General features: G+C 24.4%; 2 protein-coding genes and 1 long non-coding RNA gene across 5 annotated transcripts; 1 reads left to right on the forward strand and 2 right to left on the reverse strand.

Annotated features, from left to right (window-relative positions):
- Window positions 1-77: 77 nt before the first annotated feature.
- Window positions 78-2,082, reverse strand: LOC132927070 (G patch domain-containing protein 4). The gene is made up of 4 exons (XM_060991522.1): window positions 2,052-2,082; window positions 1,097-1,266; window positions 730-815; window positions 78-192 (listed from the first exon to the last, which is right to left on the reverse strand). Exons 1-4 carry the CDS (start codon window positions 2,080-2,082, stop codon window positions 78-80), a joined length of 402 nt encoding a protein of 133 aa, XP_060847505.1.
- Window positions 1,807-17,269, reverse strand: LOC132930488 (cyclin-T1). Of its 3 annotated transcripts, XM_060996416.1 has the most exons (3): window positions 6,142-6,363; window positions 4,694-4,783; window positions 1,807-4,610 (listed from the first exon to the last, which is right to left on the reverse strand). In XM_060996416.1, the coding sequence occupies exon 3, from the start codon at window positions 4,595-4,597 to the stop codon at window positions 2,552-2,554; it is 2,046 nt and encodes a 681-aa protein (XP_060852399.1). In that variant the 5' UTR covers window positions 4,598-4,610; window positions 4,694-4,783; window positions 6,142-6,363; the 3' UTR covers window positions 1,807-2,551. The 3 variants fall into 3 exon arrangements, with proteins under 3 accessions (XP_060852399.1, XP_060852392.1, XP_060852383.1); XM_060996409.1 differs by lacking the exons at window positions 4,694-4,783; window positions 6,142-6,363 and adding an exon at window positions 16,983-17,269; XM_060996400.1 differs by lacking the exon at window positions 4,694-4,783.
- On the forward strand, window positions 6,470-14,519 carry LOC132930506 (uncharacterized). The gene is made up of 2 exons (XR_009662235.1): window positions 6,470-6,852; window positions 14,330-14,519. It is a non-coding gene; the product is annotated as an uncharacterized LOC132930506 (long non-coding RNA).
- Window positions 17,270-18,223: the final 954 nt, after the last annotated feature.

Raw genomic sequence — 18,223 nt, forward strand, 5'->3', positions numbered from 1 at the left:
ATTTGTATAATTATTTTTTTCATCTAAAAATTATAAACAAAGAGTTTTGCATAAAATAGTACAATTACATTTTAGTTTTAATTCTCCGTGCCTCTGGTTTCTTCTTTTTTTTCATTAGCAGCTAATAATTGCTCATCCTGTTTACGTAATCTAGCCAACTTTCCATCCATATTTAATCCATGCCTAGCAGCTCTAAAAAAAACAATGTGCACTTTTTAGTATTGAGTTTTTATTAATCATAATTTTTTCACTGTTTTTATTTGTAATTGAACCATCTGTAAATTTCAGTGTTTACAATAAGATCAAGTGAATAAGTGATATATGAACATAAAAAAAAATATACCAAATATAAAATAATATATTAAGTTAAAATTTTAGACTGAGGACGAGGGGAGAAGCCATCTATTGATGATGGAATTTCCTGACATAAATGTAAAGGGGGTTAATTATTTAATAGATCACGACAACACGTTCGTTTTAGACGCCTTCTGAATCATCGGGAATGGTGGGAACACTGGAAATAGATAGTCCCGAGATCAGGGTTTTACGGAAGTTGAGTAGATTCTAATGAATGCGCTTGTAAAATATTTAGACAATTTTTTAACGGGTTGAACTGAGGGATCTTGGTGGAGGCATTTAGACTGAAATGTTTGGATTTTATGGATGTTAGAGGGTACTCTTTTTACATAAAATGTATAGGTACCTATATTATATTTATCTTAGACTTACTTATGACAAGTAATCCCACCACAAGCTTGGAATAACTGATCGTCTGATAACTCCAACATAGATTTAACCTCTTCGACTTTAATTTTCTAAATAAAAATATTTTAAACATAATGTTACACAACAATAATAGGAAATACTTTTTTTTATACGTATATTGTATGCATATTATCATGAATACAAATTACCTTAGCTCTTTTTTTTTTTTTTGATTTAAAAGTAACATTTCCGTCCTAAAAAAGAGAATATTTTATCAAATTAAATGTAGTATTTAATATAACCTAATAATATTCAATTCTTAATTCATTATATAATATTTTTTATTGGTAACTTAATTTCTACATTCTAAATGTTCTATTAAATACATTACTTTTTTTTTGACATCTATTCCTTTGGCTGCGTCGTTGTAAGTACGAGTCCACCATTTATCTTCATAAGACTCTGCATTAGCTGTGTCATAGCCAATACCAGTTTGATCAAATTTGAGACTTGCACGGACAGGCGCGGCAATTCCGTCTTCTTTTTTGCCTAGACCCTTGCCTAACCATTTTATATATCAGAAAAAATAAACATTATTTCAATGAAACAAACAAGCTGTTTGGTTAGATAACCATAATTTGGTACTTAAATGTGTCAATTTGCTTGTCTGTCCATCGGTTCAACGTATACACCAATAGTTAGTAGATCTTCCATTAATAACTATAGTTTACATGTACTGTTCACATTTGAGATAAACAACAATATAATCGATTAAGTGATTAGCATTATGTAAAATGTCAGATCATTTTTTTTTTTTTTTTTAATATTATTTCAAAGTGAGCAGGTCTTGTATCAAGAACAAATAACTTTCTATAAAAGTGTATGTATTAAAAAATGATATAAGGTTTAGTAAACTTAATTATTTTTTCAAGTTTATGATGTACCTAATATTCATAATTTTATTCGATTGGGTCACACATCTACATATTATTAATGAACCTTTTTTTTGTGCAGTATTGTTAAAACACATTTACTTATGTAATTAGGTAGGTATGCAAAAAGAAATAGAGGATGATAAAAATGTTAAGTAAAAAAAAGCACTTTTTTAACAACATTTTTTTTTACTTATGTACGCAGAAAAATAATTACATAACCAAGTACAAATACAAAATATACAATTTAAAAAAATTTATTTACTAGAATATTGAAAATTTAGGTCTTAGGGAGTTTGGAAAAAAAAGTTTATATTATGAGCTCTGCAAAATACAATGTTTAATATGTAAATTCCTAAAAACCATAATTTTTTTTTCTATGATTGTTAACTCAGTCGACATTACAATATTTACAATGGTAGTGGTACAAATAAGTTTGACGCATGTCCGTCAATTATCACAAAATCAATATTATAGTTTATAGCTTGACGTGTGAGATGATGATGTTAGCTATTTATAATATTTATGTGTACGAGTATGTACTAGGAGGTCTACTCGTTAAGTGAATTATGTTTGACTTATGTATATAAAAATAATAAAAGACCAAACAAAATAAAGGCACTTAAATTGTTAACAACGAAACGAAAACATAAAATTAAGTGTCGGGAAGAGCATTATATTATTATTATATTGCACAACGACACACACCAGAAATCGAAACATTTATCTAAAAGAAAAAGTATTTGCAAAATGTTTTTTTTTTTTTGTTCCATTTTTCCAATTTATAAATTCATTTTTATAAAATAAAAAAAACAAATGAAAAATACTTATTCAAACACTCTGTTTTGTTATAAAAACAAAAAAATAATAATGTATGATATATAGTTTCGATTCCAGTTTACAAACAATAAATACTAACTCTGACTAAAACCTAATCCGGAATCAGAATCTCTTCGTTCTTTACGATTTCTCTTTGGAGTTGTTTCATTTGGACTATGATCCCTTTTTAATCCTCTGTCGTCTTTACTGATTTTAATACGTAAACTACTTCCAGATCCTGGACCATTACCTCCAATTCGTTCTTTGGCAATTTTTAATTTAATGCCCCTAGGAGGAGAATGTGGTGTAGTTATAACTACAGGTGGTATTTGCTTAATTTTTTCTTTTGGTATTGTTATTCTAATAGGTTCTGGTTCTTTGTGTTTATCTTTATGCTTGTGATGTCTATGTTCTCCGTCCTTATGTTTTTTATCCTTTTTATGTTTCTTTTTCTCACGTTTTTCTTCTTTATGTTTTTTCTTTTTCTTTTTATGCGTATTTGAATTACAAGTTTCTCCATCCATTTCAATAGTACCAGTTGGACCAACAGGATTCAACATTAGCTCTGGATCAAATTTAGGTACATCTATGGTCTCAGGGCTCATTGGCTCGGATTTAATAAAAGTTTCTAGTAATGGTTCAGATTTAATGTAACTTTCTATTAGTGGTTCAGATTTATTATAACTTTCATCTATTGGTTCAGATTTAATAACTATATTTTCTGATGGTTCAGATTTAATAATAAAAGGTTTAACATCTTGTGGTTCATCTTCAGGTACTGGACTAAATATCGATGGCTTTTTAACTTTGGGTGGAGATTCTCGAGGAGATTTAATCACAGATAAAATATTTAAATCATTATGCTTGGTCATTTCTTTGAGCACACTTGTTATTACTTCAGAATGGTTATCCCGACCAACAGAAAATTGATTTCGAATAGGTTCAGGTTTGACAATCATTTCTTGTTTAGTTATAACTTCCTGTTTAATAACTTGTTCTGGAGGTTTAGGTATTGATTTAGGTCTTTGTGGGAGAATTTCATTTTTAACATTATTATTTAAAGTTGTCGGTATTTCAACTTTAGGTTTTACTGGTGCTAGTGGTTTATTAACAATTGGTGTGGGTGGCTGTTCTTTAGAAGGAATAGGTCTAGTAGCAGGTACTACAAATTTGTGATCTGTTGGAACACCATTAGTTCTGGTTGGCGGTTGGAAGACTATAGGATTAGGAAATTTGGACGGTGTAGGCCTGGCATTTACCATTCGGGAATGACCCTGGTGTTTATAATTAGAAGGCAAAGGGGGAGTTGGTGACTGCATTTGTTGAGAAGAACAATAATTTGCTAATGCTCCATTTTTGTCCATTGTATTAGTAGCCATTAATCGTTTTTTCAGACGAGATGGACATTTATCAAATATTGTTAAAAATTCTGTAGTTAATTGTTCTAGTAGTTCAGTTGTTACACTTTGATCTACATACCAAAACCATGGTTTTCCCTCCATACTATCTTTTAACTCCCATTTTGACCATTTGCATGCTAAATGTATACAAAAGCAAGCGACAATGGTTGGTTTATATTGGACACACATGGTGGTTAAATGTAGGCTATTGGATGCCATGAAATATGCTGTCTGGGCGAGATCTTTACTGGCTCTTACCAAATGACAACATCTTACTATGTGAGTATGAGGGTGATCAATGGCTGTTTCAAAACCTAAAGTTTTTAACAAAGTTTCTTCATTTTTTAACAAGTCTTGTACTTGCTCTAAATAAACTTCAGATTTATTATCAATGTGATGAAAATTATGACCATGTTGTTTATTTAGACAAATTATGGAAACCTTGAGAACATGTTCCAATTTTCGCGGTTGTTCTTCATTCTTAGCAGCAAGAAAAAGACATGCGGTAGCTATTGCATTACGATGAAACAGCGTAAAAGGATGGTACATGTAGAAACGGTGCATATACACAATGGCAGTGTTTATACACAGTTGGGTGGTGTGCAACCTTTGGCCCATCTCTTGAATGAGGTTGGCAGCAATCTGTCGGTATGACAGCTCTTTATCAGCATCGATGCCAAATCGTTTGCTGGGTGTATTCTCCAGCTGCTCTTTTGAGAAGTACCAACGATCCTCATGCATGGCGCTCACCACCCTAAACACAATTATTCTATATGTTAGTCCAAACGATACATAACTAAAGATAAATGCAATTAAATAATGCATAATATTTACTACCCATTGTGTTTCCTATTGGCTATTAGTACATGAAGATTTTTACAAAATAAACAATAACCATGTTTATATTTTTATTTATTTATTCCTCAACTGAATGCATGAAAAATTAAGAAAGATATTATTTATACAACAAATTTGAAAACATAATACATTAAATATAATATAAATTAAAAATAAAGTTACAACTATAAACTAACAAGTAATTTTAGAGGATATTAAATCAATAGTTATAAATATTTCTTATTAAGCATAAACAAAAAAGTAATTAGATTAATTGGTTAAAGGTTAGGCTTTAAACATAAGGATGTCTGTACGAAATTGAATTAACTAATGACCTTGTTTTATTTCTAGATAAAATTAAAATTTTCATATTATGTACCAATAATGTATACTAAATCCATAGTACATAGTACCTAATGTTTATTAACAATAACAATATAAAAAGAGAACTAAAAATATTAATATTATTGGTTAATAATTTTAACTTTCAAAATTTAGTGCTTCTATTATATTAAATTATACTATCATTTATTCATTAAACCATGTTTAGCAGTAATATAAATTAAAAGTGTTAATAATTAATAGGACAATTAATTTTTTAAAGTAATTAACTTGGCTAAATATTTTACAACAATTAATTAACTCGCATGTTCATAATAATTTTATCATACTTTTAAGTTATACTCATCCTAAAAATTTAACGAAATATATAACTACATTTGTAAATCAAATGAAAGGAATACCAAATATACTAATTAAAACAATAAATAGTCAATTATTAAATCTAATATTGATGTATTATTAAATACTTTTGAAATATAATACATGTTACTCTTTCGTTATTTTATCAAATTATATGTTCATACCACAATCATTGGGGCATAGGTAAGATATTATTATATTAGAACAATTCACCATATAATTGCAAACTTCATAACATAATAATGTAATTGATCAATCAGTATGCAACATGATATTCATGGGCGTCTTAAGATACAACATATTCTAAACAGAAAGTTTTTTAAAAAAATCTCACCGTTATTATTCAGACAAAGAAAATATTTTGCATTAGAAATTTATAACTGTTCAACAATAATTATCAATGACCAAATACATACCAAAAACCGATTCAAATAATTGACTAATGTTGACTTTTATTGATTATCAGCACAAATTATTTCAACAGCAATTATTTGACAGAAATATGATAAACATTCACCAAGTGTATTGATATCAATTTACAATGCAAAATGTAATAAATGCACTAAGATTTGAACCGACAGACAGATTGTAAGCAAGTGTACAAGCACAACGTTAATAAAAGACATTGTATGACGTATTTAATATTTTGGAAAAACATAAGTCAAGGAATAGTTAGAAACAACAGGATAAAAACAATTTCTTTAGAAGCTGCATGTGTTTTTGAAAAAAATAATTATTTTGTTTACCTTGAGTCCAGCCGTATTTACGTAAAATAGTTTCGCCAAAGCTCATGGTCTTGGCGGCGTGTAAATACGACAATCACCTATGATTATATTTGAACATTATTGTAGTGAAAACATGTCTATATTTTCAGACAGTAACAAATTTTAAAAGTCTTGAAAATTGAAATTATTGGTAAAATCCTACTTGCTTAACACAAATCACAAACGCAACATCATAGACCCAACCTAGAAAAACAAGTTACAAAAACAGATCCATGGATGATAAACACAAATACAATATTTTTTATCTCAAAATTATAATTACATTCCAATAAATTTTGTAACGTTCTTCACCAAAATTCGAACAATAACAAAGTTTTATTGAATTGGATTATTAGAAAATTCACTTGATATAAAAAATGGAAACTTAAGTAATTAAATTGAAACTAAAATACCATTGAACAACAAATTTATTAGGATCCAAAGAAATAATCAGACAGACGTGAACACTGTAGACCATGATGACAACAATACAATATAATAATATAACAACATATGTGATAACAACAGTCGTCCTCGTCATTCGTCAGTCACTAATAATCAAGCGTTCGGTGAGGATGATCGTGCGTACACGGTTTTGAATTAAAAAAAAATGAAAAATAACTATACGACAAGTGCGTAATATATACGAAACAAAAAATAATCGTGGACCGCAGTACGTTACCAGATTTACAGGTAAACTGTTCAATTATTCAATTTAAATTATTATACTTATAATCAATTTTTTTTTCTAACAACATTTGTCATACTACACAATAGTTATACAAATAGTCAATACATATAATAATAAAGTAAACATAAAAATATTTAAAATATTTATTTATTTGCATATCGACAATCAGTATTTATTGACATTTTAACCTTAGCGTAAGTTACCCATTATGGTAATTTATTACACTGGACTATATTTTATTTAGTATATACCAGTTTAAATTTAAAAATTAATTTTATGTGGGTAGGTAGGTTCAAAAGCAAAAATTATTTCAAAATATTTTACAAACTTCATAAATTTATTATATTATAATTGTATTTAAGCTGTTAAATTCTATAATTAACCATTACTTTTAATTACAGATATATACAATTTATGAAATATTTTTTGATTAATTGCAATTATTACTCTTGTAGATTCTAAAAATATGTAAGGTGATTCATTGCTTATCCTCTTCTCTCTAAATGATGCAGTTATTCAACATCTGGTTTTTGCAATGTTTAATATACTTAAATATCATATTTTAAATTCTTATGATTTTTTTGTAATACTTTACAAGTTCCCTATGGATTTAACAACCTGTTTTTTAAATGATAATCTCCCTTGTCTACTGTTATTGTTAAATGGATAATATTTCTGAAAATGTCGATGTATCAAAATTAAAACTTGAACGTTTTAAAGTTATTAAAATGCATACTAATGACAATATTATGTTCATTATAATGGGTTTGGTAGGTAATAAGTATGTGGGCTCTGTCAAATTTAAAAATTTTAGTAATTATCATTTTATCATATATTCATCTATTTTATGCTTTTGTAATAACATAGATAATTGTCATTAATGTAAACATTTTAACAACGAAGAAAATTTTTATTCAAATTTTAAACTTGGCACATTAATATTTCTTAAAAAATTATTCATTAAATTACAGTAAAAAAAGAGGGGGTTTTCATTTTAATAACAAGTTTGTATCACAGTGGGGCACTCTTTAAGTAGTACAAAAGCTATAAAAAAATTTCTAATATGGTCATCAAGTTAAAAATCATAATTTGACTAATATAAATGAAAAAAAGAGTAAAATACTTGGCAAATTGCGTTATCTAGTTAAAATAATTTCCAATTAGAAAAAATACCTATATTTTTAAAGGTTAAATGTTAACATAATTAAAATACTAATATGATATTATAAAAGCTTAGAAAATTATATTTAAATAAAATTAACTATACTATTAACCTATTCTCCCCGATTTAATTTCTATCAAACTAATTAATTGCTTTGTAATATTCAAAAAATTAATCAAACTTAAACATGTAATTAATGTTTAATTAATTTAATTTGAAACTTTTTTAAATCTTAAGTTATAGAAAAAATAATACATTTATAATTCTAAAGTAAAGTTATCTATTTATGTTGTGCTATTTGTATAACAATTATTTTTAATAAACCTATCATTTTAACATGGATGTGTGTATTTTGTAATATAATATGATAATTATATGAATAATTATTAATATAAATAAATAATTTAAAATAATCCCAGATGTAAAAAAATATATTTACTTTAGTACATACTTAAATTTTAAATGCATATTTTTTTTTTGTTAATTTTACCTGTGTATTCTTTTTTAATTAAAAGAGTTATATTTTTACTATACATTAATGCAATTTGTTCACTTTAAAGCATGGTATATTAGGTATAGCTATAATATTATTATATCTTGTTTCTATAATTTAGTTTTTAACTTTTAAATTATTTAAAAATATAATGAACAATTTTAATAACAAACCAATAAGTGTCATAGTTAAATGCATTGTAAATTAAAAATTAATACAATTTACAATATTTAAAATAATTAGTATTTATTAATTTAAGTTTTAATTTTTACCTATTAATTATAATAAATAATAATTAATAAATTGGCATAAAATATTAATTCAATAAAAATATAAAATAATGGTCATGATATTTATTATAAAAATAGTGAATTCCGGTTGGTTAACTGATAATAATAATAATTTTGTTTTTAATAATATAATATTAATATTTGATAATACATATCGTTTAAATAAATCAAATATAATAATTATTATTATTTTTAAGTAGCATAATAGACGTAATTATTATTTATTTATTTTTAAATTTAATCATTTAAACTCTTATTATTTTCATGTTAATAACTAAATTTTCTTTTTAATTTAATTTAGTTTTTAAACAGTTATTATCAATTTTGAAGAATACAAGATTTAAGTTTTTATACTAAATTTTAGCGCCATAGTTTATGAGCCAAGATAACTTCAAAATGTAATATACTAGTTTATTTGAAAGTTCCAATTTAATCCAACTAAAAAATTTAGTGTTCCCTACAAGACTAAAGCTAGGAGGGAGCGTACCGGGGCACTTGCCCAGGAAATCATGATCGAGGGGCACCAAGTTGCTAAATTGACCATATAACAGTGATACAATACAGGGGCTGATTGTGAGAAGGTGCTAATTTTATACTTTGCCCTAGGTAGAAATATTCTAGATCTGGCCCTGGTTCTCTGATTTGGCAAACACACAATATATCCAAGCTATCAACATTTAGAAAATATATTTTGTATATCCAAATAAAATTATTAAAAAAATGTTAATATTTTGTACAATGATGTATGTATTTATTTACATATCAAATCAAGTATGTTTATTAGTAATGAATCAATATTTAAGAAAAATAACAGGTAATATATCTATTTATTACTGTATTCAAACGTAAGATAATGAAATTTTTAAAATCATAACCAGTAATTATGTAATGTATAATAACGAAATGACAAATACTTATTAAAAATGAGAAATATCTAGTAAATTATATGATATTTAAAAAAAATAATAACAAAATAACTTTAAATACAAGTATAATATTTTTCTACAGAATCTATAACTATGAAATATTATACATTTAATTTTAATTTTTTAACAAGATATCAGTATTAATTTTTACTGAATATAAATTGATACGATACTACTTCTTAAATTACAAACATCAATATATATTAAATAAAAGTTATCCAAATTAGTATAGTTGTCAAATAATAAAATACATAAGTTGTTATTCAGAGTATCAGTCTACTTTTTAGTAGATATTCTTTCCAACACATCTGACCGACAAAATATATTTTTAATGATTTTTGCGTAACATTGAGAGTAAAATCACCAATAACTTAGATAGAAATGAATATTCTTTAAAGATTTAACATTTTGTATTTTATTTGCTTTTTGACATATTAAAATTAAAATTAATTATATTTCGTAAATTTAAATAGATAATTCATTTTTAGACACAAAAGACTATATGTTAAGTCCTTAAAAATATTATTATCCATAGTTTTTGAAATAGATGATTTTACTATTACTTAAAAACCATAAAAATAATTTTGTGTGAATGCATTATATCTATGTTGTGTATTGCACATGGGCCAGAAACATATTATAGTGATGTCCTCTTTAACAAAATTATTATTTTACAAATTAAAAGAGGTTTTTAACTTAGTTATATTTCATATATTTATTTTATATTTTATTTAGTTATATTAATTATTCAATTCTATTAGAGTATTTATAGGTATAGAATTGTTTAATTTAAAGCACAAGTTTATAAGTTTTTATTTATTTTAAAAATATATATTTTCAATATTTTTTTCTGTATGATTTTTAATATTTTATATAAATTAAGTCGGTTAACAAAATACAATATGTATGTGTAAGTAATGAACAGCGCCATAACTACCTAATGTACAAGGTGTGTACCACACAAGGGCCCCCCTTTGTTTTTTAAATGTTATACTTTGACAGTTTTAAAGCTCACTTTAAAGTATCTATTATTAATTTACTATGTCTTTTTAATCGGAGTAAGGAATATTTTTTTATTATTATTGTTATTAAAAGAAGCAGAAGAATTCAAATTATAAAATTGTATTATCATGATTATAGATTTTTAACCATACCGCGATTATTTTTAAAATGAAGGTTACTCTTCTATTCCTTATAATTATAAAATTATTTTTATCATAAAATGATCACTGAAAAAAGCAAGACAGAAACCTAATAGATTTAATTTTAAATTAAAATATTGATTTTAAAAGGAAATATAATTTTTTATTAATCTCGTGATTTTTAAGATTTAAAAAAAATTACATTAAAATCAATTGTTCTCCAAGTGGGACACTTGTGTACAAAATATTGTAGTTACTTTATTTGTTAGTTATTTTATTTTAATTAAAATATAAATGTGTTAGAAAATTTATTTTCATAGTTAATGACTGCTGGGCTTTTCTAAGGGGTTCACTTAATGAATTAAAGATTCTTAAATTTATGTTGACTTAAAGAAATGTGTGATTACTTTATTCCCAAAAAAAGTCACTTTTTAATAGTAAATCATCAGTATTGTTTTTTTAAATATAATAATATGTACAGTTAAGAAGTTAATTTATAAATTATCATGACTAGGTGATAGTTAAAGACTCCCTATTATGCTTTTGCACATGGACCTTCAAACATATTACTAATAACATACATATAAATCTGCTATACTCATAATTAATGAAAAATGTTCTGATATTACAATGTAAATAACTTATTGACTAAACATGGATTATTTACTTAAAAAAAAACAAAATTATATATACAGTAAACATTGTATTTTATTTTATAAAATTAATGGCATATTCAACTTTAAGAAAATTAGTATTTGAAGAAAACTTTAAGATATTTACAGTAGGTAACTCATTTAAAACAAATTCTCTATACACATCTAAGTGTTCTACAAAGCCTCTACTTGAGAATATTATCATATAACATCTTTTGTTAAATCTTACCAATTCCTTCTTTAAAAAAAAAATAAAAACCATAAATAATAAAATTAATTAATGAAGACAGGTTTGTAAATAGTACACCATGAATAAATAAAAAGTAATTATAATACCTATCATAACCTAAATTGAGCATTTTAAATTATTAAGTAATTTAACATAGTATACCCTATTGTTTGATGGAATAGTTAAAAATTAAAATATAAAACAGTAAGAAACTTGTACCAATAAATGTAATATATTTTTATATTAGACGCTTAAAAATTATTGAGTTTACCACAAAATATGAGTAAATAAATGGTTAGTAAGAATTATATAGATACTTAATATGATATAGACATTTTCATGCAATCTAAGAATATAAAGGGGAAAAGAGATACATTTTATATTATTGTAAAATATTTCAGTAATTCAAGTTATTATTATAATTAACTAGCATTTGGAGGTAAAAAATACATAATACAAGAATTAGCCAAGAATACAATTTTATTTTGTTATACCTAGCAGAATCTATGAACAGTCAAAATTAATATCCCCAAAAAGCCTGGGAGCCTTGATATTAATATACCAAGATTTTAATGATATGGGTGTATATGTAACACTTAATAAATTAATTGACAGCTTATCAATTATATAAATATATGTGTGTTTCTATTGTTTTATGAGTTTATGACTATACAATTGGTCCGTCCTGAGTAATTTAAAGAGATATTACATTTTCATCCCACTCAAAATTATTTGTTACACATTATCAATAATGATAGGTACATTGTGTAGACTTAGGCAACATATTTTATAGTAGTAAATAAAATATAATAATTGGTAGAATATTTTATTTTTAAATTGCCAGTATACTCTAAAAATGTATATGCCCATTGTGTTCTTGAATAATAAAAATACCTATGTATACATTTTTGACAATTTAACCATTTTATGAAAAAGTAGATTTAATTCAAGACTATTTATTAGATAATTATATTTCACCTGAATCAATATTTCCACTTCATATTTCTGTTGATTTTTAACACTACTTAGCAAACCACAAAAAATTGAGAATTCATTCAAATTTATCATGCTCACCCCAATTCTATATAAATATATAAAAAATTTTGAATATAAAATAATATGGATGTAATTAGTATATTATATAATAAATAATTGAAATGAAGATTTTATATTATTTTTAATTATTTACAATAAACAAACAAAATTTGTATGGTATATTTTGTTTCTTAGCGTAGAATTAGTATTTAAAAAGATTCCTGAGACAGAACTCAAATGTAGCTAGCGATTTTATATAAAAATTCAAATGAAAAGTAATATTTACAAATTATTAGCAATTAAAATACTTGCCCACTTATACAAAAAAAATATAATAGGATAATAAGGAGGTGTAGATTGATTTAAATTTTGCCTAGTATTTTAAAAATGATTTAAGTTGAGTTTTGTAAAATTGTATATCCTCACTTAAAATATTAGCCAATAAAACTACTGGGCTACAGCTGAAAACTAGTTAAAAAAACTAAAACAAATATAAATGTATATTATTAAATTAAAATTGAATAGCTGTATACATTCATTTAATGAAATAAAAATACTGGAGTATACGTTTATTAATAAAAAAAATATCAGTTAAGAAAATGTAAGAAAGAAAAATAATATAAAATACTTTACATTTTTAAAAGTATTATAAATTAAGATTCTGAGCAAAATTAATATATTTAAATGAAGTGCAATTTTATTATTTGTTGTTTTATTATACTGTATTCATTTGAATTCTCAAATATTTTCAATAATAATAGTAAATAAATATATAGTGTACATATAAAGTTGGTAATTGATTTATTTATATTAACATGTCTAACACTACAGTAATAGAAAGTCAATTAGTACTTATATTTACTATATATTTGATATTAAATTAAACTTGATTTGGTTAATAAAAGGTAAAACTTTTCAATTTCAACATTCATGTATATCATAATTCATAATCCTCTTACATCATAAAATAACAAACAAAAAAATGTATCTTAATTATGACCTATACTACCTTATTGCACATCAGTCTAATATTAACACTATAAGGAAGTCTTTAGAATGACTGAAAATAACTACCATATAGCTTGTGCATGCATTAATATATATTTTTATTGTTGTTTTATCTAAAATAAACAAAAATACAAATAGAAATTTATATCATTATTCATAGAACCATAAAATCTAAACATAAGTATTATAATAAATATTAAAATTTTTTATATATTTTTAAATACTACTAAATAACACATTTTAATTCCAATATTTAAATTTAAAAATATTATTAAAACTATACACTGTTTAGCTATAGAACAGGCCAATTTTTTGTGCATCCCCACACAAAATCCCGCGCTATATAGCTTAGTATAACCAGTCTCAGTGGCAGGGTGTCATGAGGAGATATGCAAAACTAATTTTTATCAAAATGTTCTCCTGTTGGTATATATATTGTGTCGTTTAAGTATAACAATAGTTGTATAACTTAAAATTAAATTACTTTATTAATAGTATTTATAAATATAATTATTAATAATATTTCATTTTAATGTTTTAGAGTTATGAAGATGGATTGAAAAAAAAGAGTGCTGTTTTGGAAACATATTTCTATTTATGTTTAAAATTAAAGAATTTTTTTTGTTAATTGTGCAGTATAAAATTACATGTTTTTTATTGTCAAATAGTTTATAGAATATTGGAGTAATTAATAATTGATGTATCAATAAATATTTCTAATTCTCTTATTATTTAATTTAATTTTTTTAATTTTTAAATATCTATTGTATAATTAAATTTAAATGTATTGTTAGTTAAATATAAATATTTGATTGAATCATAAACATTATAAAGATCTTTCTATGTATAAAAATGTCTGATGAATAATGTATAATGATCCACACAAAATAAAAAAAATATAAAATAAACATAAATTTTATATATTTGTTTTTCATATAAACAAAAGTATAATGAAATTATTAGAATTTTAAAATCATAGAACAAAATATTAATAAATAAAAAAAAACACAGGTTATTGAGAGTATCGTACCTTACCTAATTATATCATAAACAGTAAAAAAAATCAAATTAAACAAAATAATATAAGTGGTTACTTGCATTTTTAAAAAGCCACGTTTCATTTCCAATTTTTGTTAGTTTTTATTGAATATTAATTAAACTTATAAATGCAAATTATTATATTCAGCTGTTAGTATTTTAATTCTATAATAAAATCTTGATAAATATATTATATTATTATATATTTAAAAAGCAAATAAACTGAATTAATAAATTTAAAAAATTTTAAACGCATAATGTAATATTAACTATAAAATAATATTTATTGTAAAATTAAAATATTTGGTATATGCTATACCTCAAACAATATCAGATGCATAAATGTAAAATAAGTTATCATTCATGTATACCAGGGGTGGCCAAATTTAATAGACTTGTGATTGACCTCCGAGATTTTTTAGGTTGTCGCGATCAACCAAAAAAAAAAAAAAAAGGTCAATGTGTGTTACAGTTTTTTTATTCTTTTATTCGATATCTGTGTATAATCTCGTTTTATTTATTGCTTTTTTCTAAATATAATTTTTATATTCCTGGGATATACAAAATTTTCCAAATTTACAAAAAAAAAAAAAATATATTAATTGTTTTCTGAAAAAAATTCAAAATTTTATGAAAATGAGAAAAGGTGTCGCGATCGACTAGTTGGCCACCCCTGGTGTATACAATAAATCCCTTAAAAATATAGTAAGTATACATGCCGTTATGCATTATACCACTAAAATAAATAGTAGAAGGTAGTAAATTACTGTGTTTGGCATGTATACTCACCATACTAACCGTCCAACATACCTAACCAAATGAAAATGTAACATTAGGTTAAAATTAAACTATTGAATGATAATAAATATTGTTCATTATTAAATACAAGGTCATTCAAATTTGACATAATAAAAAAAATAGTAATAAATACTATTTGAATGACCTTTAGTATTAACTTTACTAGTAATATTTTGTTTATACTTGGTAATATTTATAAATTAAATTTAGACATTTAGTTATATTATATATTATAACACACAATAACTATAGTTCCCTTTTAGTTAATTTAATTACATGGATTTAAGAAGTAACTTACAATATGTGTAATACAGATGGCCAATCAACTAATTAACTATTTTAAATTTTCACTTATACAAAAATTGTATTGAACATTTTGATTGAACAATAATAATAGATTTATTAAGATTTTAATTATGTAGTTATTGTTTTGTACAACAAAATGATTTGCATATTCATGAAATGTATATTACTCAAGGTCCATTGTTTATAAATTGAAGTATAAACAAATAAATAACTATAGTAATTAATTATAAAAATAATTTGATAAAATTGATCATACATTTACATATTATTTGGATCTTATAATTTTGAACATGATTAAATATTTTCAAATTTAAAACAAACATTATTGTCAACTTATACTATATAAGTTGGCAGTTTAACACTACTTGAGAAACATATTTTGTACACCTACCAAATTATGAATAGTATATTTTGTATTTTTGTAATACTGAAGTCTATTTGCTTATGGTTAAGAACTAATTGACAACTATCAATTAATAAGTACATACAAAATAACTTTTAATAAGACTTTTATCAAAAAAGAAATAATTTAAACAAAACTAATAGCTATTTAAAGATAGGTAATTGTCAGTAAAAAATAACTTTTTTACACGTACTAAATTTTACAAATCATTCTGTACTTTTAGATACAAATAAAAACTATTACCATTCAATGATTAAAAGGTATAACATTGAAAATGTACGATTTTATTTTAGAAAAGTGTTTATTCATACAGAACATCCTTAAGCCACACCATTTTAGTAACCTAATTACTCATGTTCAATGTTAAGAAAATAATCAAGGTAACTTACAAGGGAAAGGTTTATAAAAAAGAAAAGACGACTGAAGTTGTTTATCTTTTAAAATAATACAAATTTACTATTTTTATTTTATTTTTTTATACCAATAATACATAATAATTATAATAATATTAAAAATATAGTTGGTGACCCGTTGGCAAAACATTCTGCCGGAAGATTGGTAACGTCATAGCGTTCAACGCGTTAATAATAATAGCCAAGAGGTAAATGATATTCGCTTATATTTTTATATTTGTTTTGTATCTATTTACCTTAGGGTAAACTGCAATATTAACGGCCTTCTTTCTTAATTGGAAAATGTGTGATGGCGATTACCTAAAAGACCAAGTTCGGTTACACAGCGAGCACGACCGACGGCTAAAACGGTAATTCTTTTTAGCAAAAGAAACATAAAAAATATAAATTATGTAGCTCAACCAAATAATATAAATGATTTACGTTCAACTTGAACGAAATGCAGAAATAATTATTTGGGAACAATTCAACAATTACAAATTACAATACGTAAAATTGTAGCAAAATTAATGAAAAGAAACGCCAAAATATTTTTTTTATCAAGTACTTACACGTTGACCAACTTTCCTAGAACGATCTTTTCAAAGTGTTTTGACAGGCTGTCTAACGTACAAGTGTGAAAAACCGCAGTTAGCCACCACGTCCATAGAGTATACTAACTCTATGGCCACGTCACACATAGTACATACATGTATGCAAACTCTACAGATAGAAGACGTATAGACCATTATAGAATACAATACAGTATACAGTAATTTACATTTTACAATTATATACTTATATATACTAATCTATGAGTCTTACAGACGTTACACTCGTTACAGTTCACCTTCACACGATAACACGAATTATAATGTCATATAAATATAATATAATAAATATTTATTATTTGAGTATTGATAGAGGGGTGTATAATGTATATTACATTATTATTTGTTACGATTTGCCCATGGCTATGGATAATCCATATCGATTGCATTTTTTACAATTTCAAATTATCAATATCTTAGAGCATAGTAAATCTTAAATCATAGACCGTATTTGTAAATGATAATTGATAAATCATGGATAGAAATTGGAATGCAGTTTATGCTTATAAACAAACACAACACGTCCAATAAAAAAAATATTTTATTGATCAATGACCAACTTGAAGATCAGAAGTCAGAACTAATTGAACTATATCCCTTGTACTATACTACTATGTCACCATGTTTCTAATTAATTATTATATAGTATCCTTTAATGTCAATATTTACTGTTCGTCGTCTGGTGACACACGCATAACAAAAAAGAATATAAGATATTAATCCAACATTAATTTCTCATAAACTTGGATTTACTGTTAAGTGTATACGCGTAGATCGCATTACTCTATGGTATATCGTAATAAGTTGGTAACGATGAATTTAGTATAAAAATGTCTAATGCATTTTACTTTAAAATTCCAAATATTATAAGTCAATTGTTAAGTTAA

The sequence above is a fragment of the Rhopalosiphum padi genome, chromosome 1 (assembly GCF_020882245.1).
Source record: "Rhopalosiphum padi isolate XX-2018 chromosome 1, ASM2088224v1, whole genome shotgun sequence".
In the NCBI taxonomy this organism is placed as follows: domain Eukaryota; kingdom Metazoa; phylum Arthropoda; class Insecta; order Hemiptera; family Aphididae; genus Rhopalosiphum; species Rhopalosiphum padi.